This window comes from Photinus pyralis, unplaced genomic scaffold (assembly GCF_008802855.1).
Source record: "Photinus pyralis isolate 1611_PpyrPB1 unplaced genomic scaffold, Ppyr1.3 Ppyr1.4_LG9, whole genome shotgun sequence".
NCBI lineage: Eukaryota > Metazoa > Arthropoda > Insecta > Coleoptera > Lampyridae > Photinus > Photinus pyralis.
The window spans coordinates 9,486,367-9,504,227 of record NW_022170878.1 but is presented as its reverse complement, the minus strand read 5'-3'; the positions used below and the strand labels follow the sequence as shown (position 1 = coordinate 9,504,227).

General features: G+C 36.1%; 3 protein-coding genes and 1 long non-coding RNA gene across 6 annotated transcripts; 3 read left to right on the top strand and 1 right to left on the bottom strand.

Annotated features, from left to right (window-relative positions):
* Positions 1-1,354: 1,354 nt before the first annotated feature.
* LOC116180790 lies at positions 1,355-2,508 on the top strand (the record flags this gene model as incomplete). Its single annotated transcript, XM_031500917.1, has 2 exons — positions 1,355-1,777; positions 1,832-2,508. Coding segments are annotated over exons 1-2 (756 nt in total), but the record flags the coding sequence as incomplete, so codon positions are not given.
* Position 2,509: 1 nt separating this feature from the next.
* Positions 2,510-3,911, top strand: LOC116181378. Of its 3 annotated transcripts, XR_004147245.1 has the most exons (4): positions 2,510-2,749; positions 2,991-3,052; positions 3,098-3,212; positions 3,707-3,911. It is a non-coding gene; the product is annotated as an uncharacterized LOC116181378 (long non-coding RNA). The 3 variants fall into 3 exon arrangements; XR_004147244.1 differs by having other exon boundaries at positions 2,510-3,052; positions 3,713-3,911; XR_004147243.1 differs by having other exon boundaries at positions 2,510-3,052.
* Positions 3,912-6,417: 2,506 nt separating this feature from the next.
* Positions 6,418-7,861, top strand: LOC116181309 (protein ALP1-like). The gene is made up of 2 exons (XM_031501627.1): positions 6,418-6,921; positions 6,974-7,861. Exons 1-2 carry the CDS (start codon positions 6,566-6,568, stop codon positions 7,788-7,790), a joined length of 1,173 nt encoding a protein of 390 aa, XP_031357487.1. The 5' UTR covers positions 6,418-6,565; the 3' UTR covers positions 7,791-7,861.
* Positions 7,808-9,093, bottom strand: LOC116181310. Its single transcript, XM_031501628.1, has 3 exons — positions 8,758-9,093; positions 8,228-8,707; positions 7,808-8,173 (listed from the first exon to the last, which is right to left on the bottom strand). The coding sequence occupies exons 1-3, from the start codon at positions 8,840-8,842 to the stop codon at positions 7,938-7,940; spliced, it is 801 nt and encodes a 266-aa protein (XP_031357488.1). The 5' UTR covers positions 8,843-9,093; the 3' UTR covers positions 7,808-7,937.
* Between the last annotated feature and the right edge of the window lie 8,768 nt (positions 9,094-17,861).

The following is a 17,861-nucleotide window of genomic DNA, read 5'->3' as shown; positions in this document are numbered from 1 at the left end:
CACACTATGCGTTTTTACCGCTCCCGCTAAAACGGATGCGGTTTGACAGGATGAGATCTACTTTTCACACTATTCCGGTCTAACGGGATGCGGTTTTGCTATATTTTGGCAGTCTAAGTAGTGTCATGTCTCAATTATTGTTAAAGATGGTTTGTACGCTTGAGGCGGAGGGGTTATTGAGAAAGCAGATATATCGTTAATATTGGATTGATCCTTTTAATTCAGGACGAGAATCTCATAATAGGTTTGCGAAGTTTTATGAGAAAATTCGAATGAACAAGAACAAATTTGTTGTATATTACCGAATGTCCAAAAATTCAATTTCTACCCATGATTTCTCCCTACAGTTTTTATCTACATACTCTTTAGATTGTTTTTCCCACAGTGCAGTTTTTGCATGCACGCACTCGATGAATACACCGACATCAAACATTGTAAACCTAACAAAACACCCGGTTGCAACGCTCAGTGTGACAACTGATGACAACCAACGTGCAACAACACGTGGTTTCATGTCATTGTGGTTGTCATGTCATCCTGCGCAGCGGCAGCAGGATGCGGTTGCATCCGGTTGGTGCGGCGAAAACGCATATATGTGACTGGTACCATTTAATAACGTGTGATATTACCATCCCGTCAAACAGGAGCGTTTTAGCGGGAGCGGTAAAAACGCATAGTGTGACACCACACTAATACATAATTTGAAAATATCTTCTTTCTAAATGAAGAGAATGAAAAGAGACACTTTCCACTAAAAGCGTGAAAATTAAAATTAAACATAATTTACATGTTCATCCAATTACGTTGTATTCACAAACCAAAATAAGGTATTTTATTTGGTAGTTGCAGAATGTAACAAGGGAAATACTACAAATTTATTACCAAATGGGAATTTCACACATTTAAAGGCGATTTGATTTACGTTCAGACCTGTATGTTCAAGTTGCGCAATTTGTTGATTTGATTTAACTTGAGCATGTCTATAAGATGAGCGACTTAATTTATACTTTGGCATTGTAGGTATACGAAATCAACACAGGTATTAAATATTAATTGCAACTCACATCAATTGGCAAACATTAACGAATTCAGTACGTACCTATACGATATTATGTGCACCGCTATTTGCGAACGTAGATCACTCCGAACGCGCCCAGGTCCAATTATAATAATTCCGTCAATGATACAGAATGTCGTTTTATTTCACACTTGGCCAACTGCTAAAATTCAAAGGAAAATGTGGTTTTCAATGCAGGCATTTTTATAAGTGAGGTTAAGGTTTTTGTTCATAAATAAAATACAATTGCTGCAATGTGTAGTTACCATAAATAACAACATTATAAAAATATGTCATATACTTACGCAATTACAACCTGGAGAAGAAAATATTCCAACGAAAAATACAAGTCCAACGTCAACAGACACAAAACTTTGGCGCGCAATAATGGCGGACAAACCAAAACATGAATACTACCTAAGCCGCTTTCCTTTCAACTGATCAGAGCTGATCGAGTAACTCTGAAGAGCTCCGGTGTGTTCCATTACCACAGATCATTTTGATCTGGTTCATGTTTCCCTCTTCCCCTCATGCACGACCTTTTTCGCGGGAGCATTAGAGTAGATCAGTAAACATAACCTTAGTTCTTTATTTACATCTTTGCTTAAAATATTTTGCTTGGGTAATATCACGAAACAATAATGGAATTAATCCTAGAGGAAGACGACGTACAATATAAATTATGTGTATCAGAAACTGATTACAATCGTGCAATGACAGGTTTATATAACTATTTCTATGTAATCAAATTTTGCTAATTACTATATTTTATAGATCATGCATTTGCACAAAGTCTATTATTTCACGCAAAAGTTACCGGTAGTTCTATTAGTACAGTTGCCTCAAATCAAAGTCGTGTAGAGAACTTGGAACCGGCATCGGACAATTTGGAACAGTACTTGGAAAACTACCGTCACAGCTGGTCGCATGACGAGACGTTGTGTCTTATTAAGTCAATGGAAGTGCACATTGAGGATGAAAACCATCCTAAAAAAAGGAAATTCATTTTCGAAAATGTTGCAAATGATCTGATAAGCAATGGCTTTCAGGTGAACGCTACCGTGTGCCACAATAAGTGGAAAAACTTAATGCGATCTTATAAAACTGCAAAAGATAACATGCTAAAAACCGGAAGAGGACCAACTAGATTTTTATTTTTTTCTGAAATGGATGGGGTTCTAGGTGAAAAACCATCGAGCAGTGCGACACATACATTAGAATCTAATAACTTACAAAATTTACCCGACACATTGCCACCTCCCGAGATGTCTGCAATGTCCTCTCCGTCATCATCACGGTCATCAACACCCACACTGACACGAAGTAAAGAAAAAAAAGGAAGCATTCTACAAATAAAAAAAGAGGAATTTAGGAGAAAACATGAAAGACATAAGGAAAAAATGAGACTTCTTGAGATAAGGAACAAAGTTGAGGAACAGAAAGTGAATCTCTTACAAGAAATTTTAAATAAGTTAAACTCATAAATAGTTGTAATTATGTTGTTTCAATATGAATAGTAATTTCGTTTTTTAAATTATGTAATATTACATTGGGAATATGTTATATGTTACTATAAATATTTGTTTATTTCATGAAATAAAAAATAAAACATATAATCTGATTACGAAAACATTTCTTCAAATATTTGTTCTCTCCGATGCCTGGTTACGTTTTTTACATCTGACTGCAATGGTATTTCACTATTAACATCACTACTTATGTCATAAGGTTCTATTACTGTATTATCATGTTTGCTTTCACAAATATTGTGAAGCACACAACAAGCCATCATAATTTTCACACAGATATTGATATTTAAGTTCTCTAAATGTTGTAGCCTGCGGAACCTCCCCTTCAAAAGTCCAAACACATGTTCAACAATAATGCGTGTCGATGAATGTTTAAAATTAAACACTTTTTGATTGTTACTTAGGGCACCGTTGTCCTTAAATGGAGGTACTAACCAACTCAGAGATGGATATGCTGAATCACCCAGTAAGTATTTATTGCCAAAGAAATTAACATTATTTTCGGCTTTAGAATACAGTGAGGACCTCCTTAACAACCGAGCATCATGCAGAGATCCCGGCTCTCCACAATACACGTCAATAAATTGCCTGAAGCTATTGACAGTTCCTTGTATTAGCAAACTAAAGTATCCTTTTTTATTGATGTATGAGTCTTGATCATTTTTTGGCCTCCGAATTCTCACATGACATCCATCAATTGCTCCAATTACATTTTGACTGCCAAATTTGGTGGCGAAAGCTTTAGATATAACTTCTGTTTCCTCCTGCGTTGGCCACTTAATGTACTCAGTACGTAGAGACAGTATACAATTTAATACCCTTTCAATTACACGGTGAGCAGAGCTCAGTGACACATCAAAACGATCAGAAACCTGCCTAAATGATTCCGTGTTTCCAAGGTACCATAATGTCATAAGCATGGCCTTTTCACTTGATATTTTCATTTTTCCGTGTTCATGAACAGGGATGAAACCACTGTTTTCCAGTCTACTAGCTAACTGGTACACTATTAATTTGTGCATTCGAAAATGCAATTTAAATGTTGTTTCACTATAATTTACAACTACTCTTTCAATATATCCTTCAATTCGTACAATTCTAGCATATTCCTCAACCTCAGAATCAGTACTACTTTCACTACTGCTCCCACTAGTTTCTGGACCTTCCAATAGATTAATAATGACTGGTAATAAATCCATAATTAACTACAAAACCAATTTTTAGGTTAGGTGTTTTTTGGTAAACAAAATGAGTGTTCCATTCAACTTCAGAATAGAGTAGTTGGGAGTGGTTCACTTAAAATCTTAGATCATTTGAAAGGAAAGCGGCTCTAAACGAAATGGAATGAACCGTCGTTGATCGTCAGTCGAGTCGGCTGTCCTCGTGTCGTCCTCGTTCATGATTGACTTTTCAAATTGAATTATAGTTGTAGCCGGTCAAAGTTTGAAATTTTAATTAGCGTTGTTTCTATAGACACTTTATTACATTCTATACCAATTCAAGAATTATAAAGGTAGGTTTTACTATACAATTTAAAAACGTCCAGAGAACGTTCCCTGTATCTTAACAGACATGAGACTTATAATGAACGTTCGCAAGACATTTGCCTCAGTTCGTCCCTGGGACAACCTTTAAAATACGTCCTTTGAACGTTCATTTAAAGTCCCGGGACGTTGGGGCATTATTTGGCTATAAAATAAACGTTCGCCGAACGTTTGGTGCTGTCTGGGTTCCGACATTCCGCTGTGGAAATTGAATAACCTGCAATTTAGACAATTTTTGGAGAAGTACACAAACAAAAAAGTGCCTGACGAATCTACATTGCGCAAAAGATATTTGCAACAGTGCTTTCACGATGTAATTTGTGAGATTAGGGACCAAATGAAATATGAAAATATTTGGATTTCAATTGACGAAACCACCGATGCGGCGGGACAGTGTGTATGTAGTGCTGTAGTAGGAGCTTTGAAAGCAGGTAGCAAATCTTATCTTCTTAACATACAAATACTGGATCATGTGAATCATTCAACTGTGGCAAAATTCTTTAATGACTCCCTGACACTTTTGTGGCCAGAAGGCATACGGTACGACAATGTACTGTTGTTCCTTAGCGATGCTGCTCCATATATTGTTAAAGCAGGGTCTGGTTTAAAAGTGCTCTACCCTAAGTTAGTTCACGTGACATGTCTTGCCCACGGATTACATCGTGTCGCGGAAACAATTAGGACCCACTATAAAGATGTTGATCTCCTCGTTTCGTGTGTTAAAAAGGTGTTCATAAAATCACCGATTCGAGTTCAAAAATTTCATGAACTGGCTCCAAATATACCTTTACCACCTCAACCCGTTTTGACTCGATGGGGATCATGGTTGCAAGCTGTATCGTACTACGCTGAACATTTCAGCGAAGTCAAAGAAGTTTTGAGTGCTCTAAATGCAGAAGACGCTGCCAGCATTGGAACAGCACAAGAATGCTTTTCTAAAAAAGGTATTCAAGAGAAGATTCAGTACATTCACACTCACTTTTCCAAAATACCTGATGCTATTACTCAATTGGAAGCACGAAATAATTCTTTAGAACATTCACTTTCGTTGGTCGAGGAAATTTCAACTTCTTTATCAAAGGAAACGCATGGTGTAGTCAAATTTGCATACGACAAACTCTGCAACGTGTTACTGAAAAATTCCGGCTACAATACACTGCGTCAAATTTTGAAAAAACTTTCTGGTGATGACGTCATGTTTGAAGAGGAATACACGGACGAAGAGTTGTGGTGTTTTTCACATGCACTTGTGACGTCATGTGACGTTGAACGGACATTTTCAATGTATAAAACATTTTTTACAGATCGGCGAAGAAGTTTTACTCAGGAAAATTTGAGAATGACCTTCATTGTGTATTGCAATAAAGCAATAAATTAAATAATAAGCATTAAGTAAAAATACTTTTAAATAAATTTTTTGTTTAATATAGGTACTTATTTTGGTGCTTATTTCTTACATTTTACGTGCTTATTTGCATACTTATTTCACTGTTTGATTGCGCTTACAATTCCGGGCTCTAATCATAACCTATCTTTTTCCTTGTTGTGTTTACATTTTCCCATTTGCTAGATTTTCCGTTTACGATCTTTAAAGGTGGATTTATAAACTTGACGTTCGCAGTTAACGTTGCCGTTGCCGTTTAGTTACCGTTGGAAGTTGGCAGTTCGTTTCGAATTGACATTTATAAAACTACGTTCGTGACGTTGTTGAGTTATTTGACCTCTGCATTCTAACTACTCAGTATGAAATAACTATTATAGTACATAACCTTAAAAGTATTTCGTTTATCATTTCATATAAATATTCACTTTTCTACCTTTAAAAATGGACGAGTATGATGTGTTGTTGGGTTTATCTGGCGTTTTATTGTGTTACGCAGCAGCGAAAATAATACAAAGACGACCGCGGCGATTTAAAACTCGTCCAATTAACAGAGACCGTAAATTAACTGGAAATTACCGATACTACCAAAAATTGAAAAATTTGGATTCTCCTCAATTTTTCAAATACACTAGGATTGTATAATAGTATAGATTATTATTATGTAAAAAGTATCAAGTTACTTGTGTCTTGATGTTGTCATAATAATGTAATGACTTGCAGAAATAAATTATATTTAATTACAATACTTACAAGTAATACATGGTGTCAGGTAGCCAGTGAACCTGCGTAGTGAAGGCGTATAGGTATATGAATAGTAATTTTCAAGCTTGATTTTAGTCTGGGATTTTGCTTGACCTTGATAAAAAGTGAATACAGAATCCGATACCAGGAGTGCGTTCAGAAACAAGTGATGTTCTTTGGTGTGAAGTAAGTGTAGAGTGATGTCACGTGCCCAATGTCACTCTGTACTTTAGAAACGCACGGAGTGAGATGCTACTGTCAATTATTTTTGTAAGGTTAGAAAGTTCGAGCAAAACAAACAATTTTAAATATGAACAAAAGGAAGCTTATTTGTGGCTTGGCAATCTCATTATTTAAACAATTCCTATCGGAATTAGAAATATTTGTGTTTGAAGCTATCGATATTGAAGACGAAGAAGATCCTGTACCTTCAAAAAGGAGAAAGTTGCCGATTAGGATTGAGAATTATATGGAAAGGGTAATACCGAACCTCAGTAAACAACAATTTCAAATGCATTTCCGTATCAATTATGTGACATATACCAAGTTGTTACCAATTATTGCAAATGAAATAAAGAAAAAAGACATTGTGGGACGACCTTTAATAGACATCGATAGACAATTACTTGCTGTACTGTGGCTATTGGCAACCCCAGATTCATTTAGGTACCTACCTACATATGGAATACATTCATATATAACTAGCACTTCGTTTTAGATCAGTAGGAGAAAGATTTAATATGGGAAAGTCTTCTTTAAGTGTGTCATTTTTCCGTATCATCAAAGCGTTGAATAACATTGCGCCAAAAGTTATAGTTTGGCCAACAGGCGAACAGGTAGAAGCAGTTAAAGAAAAATTCTCCAATCTTGCAGGCATTGACGGTGTTATTGGAGCAGTAGATGGAACGTTTATTCCAATAAAAGCCCCCAAAGATGACCCAGAGGTATATATATGCAGAAAATGCCATTACGCAATTACACTGCAAGGAATTTGCAATGCTTCATTAAAATTCACTGATGTATTCGTGGGTTATCCTGGATCTGTAAGCGATACTCGAATATTCCGCAATTCCGACATATATAATGCGGTTACTGAAAATGTTATGGAATATTTTCCCAATGGAGAGTTTATTTTAGGCGATAAGGCATATCCTTGTTTGTCATGGTGCATACCTCCATACATCAACAGTGGAAATATGAATGCAGCAAAAAGAAATTTTAATTTGAGAGTATCTCAGACCAGACAAAGTATAGAGAGGGCATTTGGCCTTTTATTTGGACGACTACGGCGACTTAAATTTTTAGATATGAATAGACAAGATTTGATTCCTGCAACTGTTGTCGCATGTTGTGTTGTGCACAATTTATGTATAGAATCGGAAGATTTATTGGTAGAGGAGTTTATAAATGAGGGTATCCAATTTGTAAGAGGGAATTTGGAACGTGAACATAATGGCCGAGGAAATTTATTTCATGAGAATGGAACTCATAAACGTGATCAGTTGTGTCAAAGATTATTTGATGTTATGGACTAAATACTTGTAAATATTTTGTAATATCTTTATGAAACACTTAATCATTAATAATAAACATAAACTGTTACGAACTTAATACATATTCTTACATATTGAAAAAATACACTACATTCTACAGGATGTGTACGGTATTTTACTGTCATAATCCTACAATTTGTCTAAAAGTTTATTCATCTGCATGTTGAAATTTTCAATGGATTTTTGCTGCAACTCTCGAAGTAAACTCAGCCTCTCTTTATGCCGCCTTTCAATATCATCTTCTGTGAAACGCCTTTTCCTGGAAACTGATGGTGTTGGAGAGATACTTGAAGTTGTTGATGCAGTTTCCGTAACAGGCGGACTAGATGATCGAGATCGAACGTCATCACTGTCTTCCTTTTTGTCTAAGTATAATAATATAATCAAATTTACTTATAATGAGAGAAAAAGATCCTTACCTTCCAAGTTGCGTCCTCTTAGAGAGGATGCTACTGCAATGGGCTCAACGTTTGGTTTTTTTCCGTAAATATCATCCATCTCTTCGTAATAAGTAAATTGTATAGCGGCAGCACCACTACTAGTCGCTTTCATATTATCTTTCTTCTTCATATACCTCATTTTTAAATATTTTACTTTATCTTTAATCTGGGATGTAGTAAAGTTCCCACCATCATTCTTCATTTCATCCTTCATTAGCGCATATACTGCATCATTTTTTATGGTGGTCGATTTAAAATCTTCTTGGTGAAGTTTTAAAAAATGAATGAGCTTTAATGTCATCTCGTGACTCCACGAAACTTTGGTTCCCATCGGCGTACTCGTCCCGTTTGGTGAAGGAAGTCCAAGATCGGCAAGTTGCTTTTGTAATTCCTCATAATATTCAATGCCAAATATTGATTGCAAATCTGCATTAATTGAATGATACAGTAACTCTCCACCTGATAGGATTAAAATAGGAATCGATATATAAAATAATGTACCTACTTACTTTGAGTATTTTGCAAAACAACATTTTCATTTTCAATAATATATAAACCATTTTCGTTAACTACTGGCACATACGCATTTTCCATTATTAATTTAATAATTTACTTTACTGAAAATAAAATAATTTGGACAACGATTGTTGACATTTGACAGTTAATTATGAAATGCGCATGACAGGTGATTATTACCGCGCCAAAAAGCGAGGTAATGAAAGGTCACTCCAGAGTTACACTGAGGCGACTTGCAAGCGTTTCTGAACAAAGGGTAGTGTTGTACAAGGTGATCACACTACACTTTCTGAACGATCAGCGTAACTCCTATCTGGTTTCTGAACGTACTCCAGTAGTGAAACCAGTAGCGAATTTGAGTTCTACGTAAGCTCAGTGTCTGGAAGGAAATCAGAACACCAGAACTCCGAAACAATGTGGACGAAAGAAGTGCTAGTTAATGGACAACCTGTTGTTTTTAAATTAGATACTGGGGCAGAGGTAAGCACATTACCTTTAAGTATTCTGAAGAAAGTTGCACCAAATTCCGTAATTAAGAAGAGTAATATTACGTTAATATCATATGGCGACCCGAACTTTAAATTGAAAACTTTAGATGAAGTTCAACTAGATTGTGTTGTAAAAAACTGTCACCAACAAGTAACATTTATAGTGGTGAAGGCTGCAGATCAAATTCCTCTTCTGGGAGTGCAAGAATGTTCAGACTTACAGTTACTAAAGAGACTAGATTCAGTAACAAATCAAAAGTTGTTTAGATCTATAGATGATGTGATTAGTAAGTATAGGTAAGCATGTTTTTGAAGGGTTAGGAAAGTTTCCTACACAACATCACATAACTTTGAAAGAAAATGCTAAGCCTAAAATAAATGCAATTAGGCGTGTCCCACATATTTTGTTAAAACCACTACAGAATAAGTTGTGTGATCTTGTGTCCAAGGGTATTATTGAAAAGGTTGATAAACCATCACAATGGGTACATCCGTTGGTGATTGTTGAAAAAACAAATGGTGACCTAAGATTGTGTCTTGACCCCAGGGACTTGAATCAGGCTATCCAGAGGGAACATTTTTTGATTCCTTCTTGTGATGACATTGCTGTAAACTTATCTAAAAGGAATGTCTTTACCGTACTAGATATGAAAGACGGTTATTGGCAAATTGAGCTAGATAACGATAGCTCTGATTTAATGACCTTTGGTACTCCTTTTGGGAGATACAAATTTAAGAGACTAGCATTTGGGCTGTGTTCAGCACCTGAGGTATTTCAAAAAAAAAATATTGAGGTTTTTGGTGACTTACCCGGAGTGGGTTTATATTTTGAAGATTTAATTGTTACTGGATCCACAGAAGCTGAACACGACCAAAATTTGAAGGGTGTTTTGGAAAGAGCATCTCAATATAATATAAAATTCAACAAAAGCAAAATACAGTTCAAAAAGAGAGTGTCAAATTTATGGGACAGATTTTTTCAAAGAAAGGCATAGAAACAAACAAAAAATACATTGAAGCAATTTTAAAAATGCCTCTTCCACAGTGCAAGGCTGATGTTTTAAGATTCTTAGGGATGGTAAAATACGTGGAAAAATTTATACCTAATCTTTCCAAATTGACTGCTCCTTTGAGAAATTTGACCAGAAATGATGTAACTTTTGAATGGAAAGATGAGCATAAAAATTCTTTCAATAATTTATTATATTTGCTCACTAGCGCTCCTGTGTTGTGCTATTTTAATTCACAATATCCAATCGAAATTGAAACTGATGCATCTAAAGATGGGCTGGGAGCCTGTCTATTGCAACAAGGTAGGCCAATAGCGTTTGCGTCTCGCAGCTTGACAAAAACTGAGCAAGCTTACGCTCAAATTGAAAAAGAGACTCTGGCTATTCTTTTTGCTGTAAAAAAATTTCATTATTTCATTTATGGCATGCCCACAAAAATACATAGTGATCATAAACCGTTAGAGGCAATATTTAAAAAAGACCTTCAGTCAGCATCACCGAGAATTTTAAGAATGCGATTGAAATTACTGAAATATGATCTTAACATACAATATAGGCCAGGAAAATATATGTATATCTCTGACGCTTTGTCTCGTGCATTTTTGAGACAAACATCACCCCGGACAGACAATGACATAGAGTTTGCGGTACACTCAGTTATCCGAACCCTACCTATGTCCAAAGACAGAATTCAACAATTTGCTAATGAAACAATGAAAGATAGACAACTAAGTCAAGTTCTTTACTTTATTAACAATAGTTGGCCTGATCAAAAATGTAAAATTCCAGATAATATCAGAGTCTATCATAAACTTAAGGAAAAATTGTTTGTGTTTGAAAATTTGTTATTCTTAGAAAATAAGTTAGTAGTTCCGCGTAAGCTAAGGTTAGAGATGATCAAATTACTGCATGAAGGCCATTTAGGTATGGAAAAAACAAAATCTCAAGCCAGAAAAGTTTTTTACTGGCCTGGAATTACAACAGATATTGAGACATATATTAAAAGTTGTAAAATATGTGAGAAATTTGCCAGAAAAAACCCTAAACAAAATATATTGTCATATCCAATCCCTGAAAGACCATGGGAACGTGTAGGTTCAGATATTTTTACTTATGCTAATCAAAGCTATTGTGTGTTGTTTGACGCATACTCAAACTGGTTAGAAGTTTTACCTATTAAGAATAAATGTGCCGAGTCTGTAATTTGTGAACTTAAAACAGTTTTTGCAAGGTTTGGTTCCCCTGATATACTTCTTACTGATAATGTGCCGTATAACAGTGAGAAATTCTTGGAATTTGCAAAAGATTGGAATTTTACTCTTGTTACACGTAGTCCAGAATATCCACGTTCAAACGGATTAGCAGAAAAAGCAGTATCGATTGCTAAGAACCTGCTTAAAAAATCTTTAGAGGAAGGCAAAGGCGAATTAAGTTGCGCTTTGTTGAACTATCGCAATTCATCATTAAAAGGGATGGGATATTCTCCATCACAGCTCTTAAATAGCAGGAATTGTAAGACTAAAGTTCCAATCACTTGTGATTTACGACAGCCTAAGTTGTGCGAAAGTGTTACTCAAAAAATGCTTAAGAAGCGAGAGCTCAATGAAAACTATTTCAATAGAACAGCTAAAACGTTAAAACCACTTAATGAAGGTAGTGATGTGACTGTGTTAAATCACAAACGCAAAATTTGGGAACCCGCCAAAATTGAAAGAATGCATGAGAATCCACGATCATATGTGTTACAGGATTATAAGGGCAACACTATACGAAGAAATCGCGTAGATATAAGACCGTCACAAAACGCATTTAAAGTGACTGACACATCATTTGAACCTGAATCTTGTTCAGGCACTGAATCTTCTGATAGTGATGTCCGTGTTGTACCTAAGCCTGAAATTTGTAAACATAGTCCCTCATTTGTACCATCAGAGACAAATCGTCGGCCTCATACGAAAACCTTGTAACTCCAAAAATTTCAATTTTACAGGGCAATAAAAAAACTATTTCTTTTTTTTCAGAGTTAAAAATTGAAAGATGTTAGGTATCAAATATGAAGGTAAAATTACTGTCTATCTTAATATGAATATACACAGGTATTTAAAAAAAACGATGTAAATGGAGGAGATACGTGGTTTTATTATAAAAAGGCGCCATGGACGGGACTTACAAGGTATTCGATTTTAGGAGTTACGAGGTTTGCAAATATTATGTGCAGGTGATAATGGAGTTACGCAACTTTCATATTTATTTTTATTGAAATCAAAAGGATAAGCAAGAAAACAAAATGGTTAATGAAACAATGTTATCTTTAATTATTATGTTTGTAGAAAACTAATTAGTATTGTAAGGTATATTATCATAAAAATCGCGATAATCCGCCATTACGTACTCTTTTAAGGCCTGCAGATGTTCAAATTTGTCGGATTTAATCTTTAGTCTTTCGCTGTAAAGCGGTAGGATGTCAATTTTGGGATTTTTATTTATGCGTACAGGAAGAAGTTTCCATTCATGGGAGTGCCTAAGTTTGTATTCAATCTCACAAGTTGGTTTATACTTGATGGCGCGTAGGTCCTGCACTGTGGGATCCCCAGCTTTTTTCCCGGGTCTTATGGAAGCGAGGAATCCTAATTTTGCATAGTTTAGGAAATAATCATGGGTTAAGTAGTGTACTTTGTACGGTTCTGGATTTTGTCTTGCCTGTAAGCAAACGTCAATATAGTCGGCGGGAACATTTATTTTTCTTTTTCTTAAGACCCGTTCTATTGAAGAATGAATACTATCGGCCTCCATTTGGGTGTGGCCACGTTCCAAGTATTTTTGTACAATAGTTATTTTTTTTTCTGTTGCAATGTAAGAACGGAATTTCTATTCTGTCCAGCGCAACCATCACTGTAAAGAATAATTTCCTCCCCCTCAATTAAATTTGTCGACTCTTTTCGTATAAAGTTGCAAATTATTGTAGTGAATTCATTTGCCCCCACAGAACCCTCTGTTTCATTCCATATGAAGCAGAATGCTTCTTTGGTTTTTATGTTATAAATTGTGAAATTATGCACAATTAGTTTTTTCTTGTAATAAAGGCTCGACACATTTGAGTGTGGGGCCAGTAAAACTGATTGTAGATCCATAGTGTACACTTTATTCCTTTCGTCAGTTTTATCTTTGGCTTTCTCTTCTCGGGCTTCTTTCTTCTTTTCCTGGTGTACCCTATAGATAGCCTCTTCTAGATTTCCCATTTGGTTTGAAACACAGATGTTGCACTCGTCTTTCTTAGGGGTAAATAAAGCTAGGTTCATATCATCAAAAGTGTACGAAAACAATGTTTTTGACACCGGCTCTGTCCCATTTTCTTTGCACCAATTAGTGCTGTATTCACCGTACAGGTGCATTTTGGAACGCCAAATTGGTTCAAGATATAATTTTTGGGTAGTTGCGCGACAGTAGTGGGACTCCAACTTCGGTAAAGCCGCAAAGAAATTCTTGAGGCACAATTTCCTTTCCTCAAATACATTCTTTCTTAATTTTTCTTCTTTTCCTTGTTCCACTAACATTTCAGCTTGAGTTTCCTCGCTATTATTCATCAGATGTTCATGGTGCACTTCCTTCGTCTTCCAATCCCTCACTGTCCATTCACCGACACTTAAAGTATTTAAGAACATTTTTTTACACACTTTATATTTTACGTCGTCTTTTTTCAAGTAATAATTGAAACTATTTTTCCTTCTTGATTCGTGGTCATTTTTTCTATGCCTCTGCCGTTTAGTGTCGTCAACACTCATAAGCATCGCAACAAAAACTTTCTTTGCACTTTTTTCAAGTTTCCAGAAGCGGTTAAATATTTTCAGTCTGTCGTCTTCCGAAAAAATTGTACAAAAAAACGATGACTTAGATTTCATACCTTTGGTAGAAATTTGGCAATTACAACGCTCTTGTAGATTTTTTTTTGGTTTGGATATCTTGTAATTCCATTTATTTTCAATTTTTTTCTTTCCATAGTATTCTAAGCCCTTTTGTCGTTTTATTTTATTATCATTATCAAACCATTCATTTTGATTCACGTGCCTAGTTTTCTTTCTTTTCCGTTTTTCCTCATTTGGCTGTTTTTCCCTACTGACAGATGGGGTGTCTTCCTTTTCATCAATAGCATCTGTAGGCGTGGATTTAGATGAACTTTCTGATAACTCGTCTGATGACTCTCCTGTCAAGTAATCAGGATCTGTGGTTTCCGCGACGGAAGGTCCAGGGTGTGAATGTTGTTCAATTTCTACTCCTTCATTTAAGGAGGAGATTTCCAACGGCTCATTGATAGCTTCTAAGAAGTTACTATCAATTGAAATATTCTGCACATTTTCTGGCAAAAGATTTGTGATTTCAGACAATTCAGGTTCAATTGAAATATTATTCTGCACATTTTCTGGCAAAAGATTTGTGATTTCAGACAATTCAGGTTCAGTTACTTCAGTATCATGCGTAAGGTCCAAATCAAAAACGTTATTAAGAGTAGTATAGACTGGTTGGTTGGTGGCGATTTCAGTTACGTTACTTGGAGCTAGGAAACTAATGTCCTCTTGTAAGGCCAATTGCAGAATCTTTTTGCTGCGCGACATCTGCAAAAATTTCCATTTGTACACTCACATAATTCTTTAGTATAAACTGTATAAACGCCTTTAAAACAGGAAGTATGTATGATGAAAACATTGTTTACATTTAGGTACATAATATTCTCACAATACTCGAAAAATGTTACTGGTCCTATTGGTTCTTATTTTGACTGCTGATCATCCTAAAGATACTATTCACTCGTTCCATACATTTTTAAATTGAAATTAAACGACACCAACGTCTCGTGAGTCATCAAAAGTATTCCATATAACTGGCATTCTGAACACATTAACATTTTCCACATAACCATTGCACAAATCCTACATTTATAGTAAAATAATTCAGTATAGATTGCTTACCTCTTAATATTTACTTTAAGCAACGCACATCACTTATTTACTGAAAATGCAGCTGATTACCGTTGACATTCAAAATATGGAGTTACGCGGTTTTCGTGTTGGTGTATGACAAGTATGGAGTTACGAGGTATTCTATTTATTGAATTACAGGAAACATTTTTAAAATAGAAATTTGACGGTTGTACCACATGTTGAATTAATTATTTATCAACAGATGACGCTTAAATCTCAATTTTGCCCTAAAATGGACTTACGAGGTTTTCGTATGAGGGCGACGATATATTCTATACATTTTGTGCAGTACGAGAAAGATGTAAATGAGTCTAAAAAATACCTATAAAAGCTACTAAATTTCAAAAATGTCCCAAGGGTTGGCCCCCCCCCCCCCGCTCTCCAGGGAGATTCCATACCCCCCGATATAACACGGCGGTGGGCCATAGAGATAAATACCATTCACAAGTAGGCCACCAGTAAAAACAAGTATAAATTGTGCACAACTCTTGTACCTACAGATAAAGCCTAGGATAAAGCGCATTTTGTTAACCGAAATAGCTTTTGTTTTGCCATCACCAATGGATATATTTCTTGCCAACGTGTCAATCACTCTTTGTGAGTACCCTCTTACGACAATCCGTTCTTGAGGTACAAGGGAATATACCCGATCACGATAAAGAGGTCGAAGAGGAGGGGTATGGTTAGTAGAAATTAATTCCTTTCATTAGAACAGGTGTTTAACCCCCCCCCCCTTTTTATGGCACTACTAAAGGCATGCGTATGCAAAATCTGAGACCAATTGGTTATCGTATGTAAAAGTTATCCACGTTTTACTTTCAAAAACAGCATCTCAGGAAATAATTCGTGGGGAGGGGGGCCCTTTTAGACAGCGAAATTTAATGGCCGTCTGGCACACCTTCAAGGATACCTACTGCAAAAAAATTCCAGGACTCTAGGACTAATCTCCTGGAAGTAGTTCGAAACGTCAGAAGTGGGTCCGGACGGACGGACAAAACGCAAACAATAGCACATTTTTTTAATTCTTAAAAATGCGCTAAAAAAGGTTAAGAAACACTGTCTTAGATGACCCTCTTTGAAAACGTCCTGGAAAGGTTGCGCAATAATTACTCCATTGTCTTTTTTCCGTATGCTCTGAGACGGTGACTTTACCTTTAAGTCTTATTGACGTGATCTGTGCGTATGAACGGAATGAAACCGGCGTAGTTTGAAGAGGAGGTCAAATTTTTCGAAATCGGTTTCTGAAAGCAGAGGCCATCAAAATCCTTGAGAGTTAATTCCCCCCTAAAATGTTCATCTTTGCTTGCTGCCCCCGCCACGTTGAAGAGGATGGTACCTAATCTTCATATCCCCATATCTTACATCTTCTGTCCTCTTTCTCCTTAATTTATTTTTCTCACTTTCTCGTTTGTTCTTCGTCTACTTTTTCCAATGTTTTCCTCTCTCTTCATTATACCTCAATCAGCATATCTTTCATCTTTTCTATCTCTTCTTTTGTCTTTTCTATACTATTTATTTTCTTCTTTACGCCATCGCCGGCCGTAACTTTTTCTATATATAGGTACCTAGTGGTTTTTTTTCCGTTCTTTTTCATTGTCTGGCCCCATGTAGTTCTCCCTCTTTCACATTACAAACCTGCCAATTTTATTGATTTCCTTGGTCCAGAATTTCAAAATATGTAACAATACGCAAGTTTCATTGTTAATAAGTAGCAGGCTGAATGTTTTTTTTATTTAACCGAGAAAAATCATGTCGTTAAAGTCACGTGGCATCGTGGTATCACTGGCTCTCCCAACTTTTCAAAAAATCGATTCATTTTCACTGTAGGTACCTACCACTGTCAAAAGCTGTTGTCAATTACATACTTCTCCCTCATACAACCGCAGTTTACCTTGGCATTCAATACTCTAAAATTGCATCGCAAAAGGTAAACCTTTTCGTGTAACACTTTCTCTAGGTACCGAGGGTGTTTATCGAACGATATCGCTAGCCACTTCCGAGGAAAAAATTGCATTTCATATCATATCAATTTGACTTACTTCTTACGAGAATTGAAACGTTGATAATTTTCAAACTAGAAATACTCAATAAGTGAAACAAATGGATGATAGCAAAAGATAGCATTTTGGAATTCGGAAAGAAGAGGCTTGGATCTTGACAAAAAGAATGATTTTCCATACCCTTCCACTCAGATCTTCTAATCAAGGCGTTCTAGGTGGGGTACTCACAAAGGGAAGTGGGAGGTCTGGATGTTGCAATTTATCCGTGCCAAAACCTTAAGTACAAGTCGATGGTGGAGGTGGGTGGTATTCATAAAGAGGAAACGGGGAATGCCATTGGGGCAAAAACGTCAAGATTTAAAGGATTTTAAGGACTTTCTTTTAATGGTTTGAAAGGCTAAATAACGTCTTTAAATGCTACTAGAAAACCACTGGAGCTTGAGGACATTGAGACCCACTTTTAGAGACTTACCGTCTCAGGGCCCGATAAGAAGGCCGGTCCTCTTTCACCATTATAAGGTCTACTGGTCCACAATGGTACCATACGCCAGCCGAGGGAATCTAGACTGAGGCTCAGTGATGTCCATCTCCCCCCCATGTAGATTCGTCGTGCACCCACAACT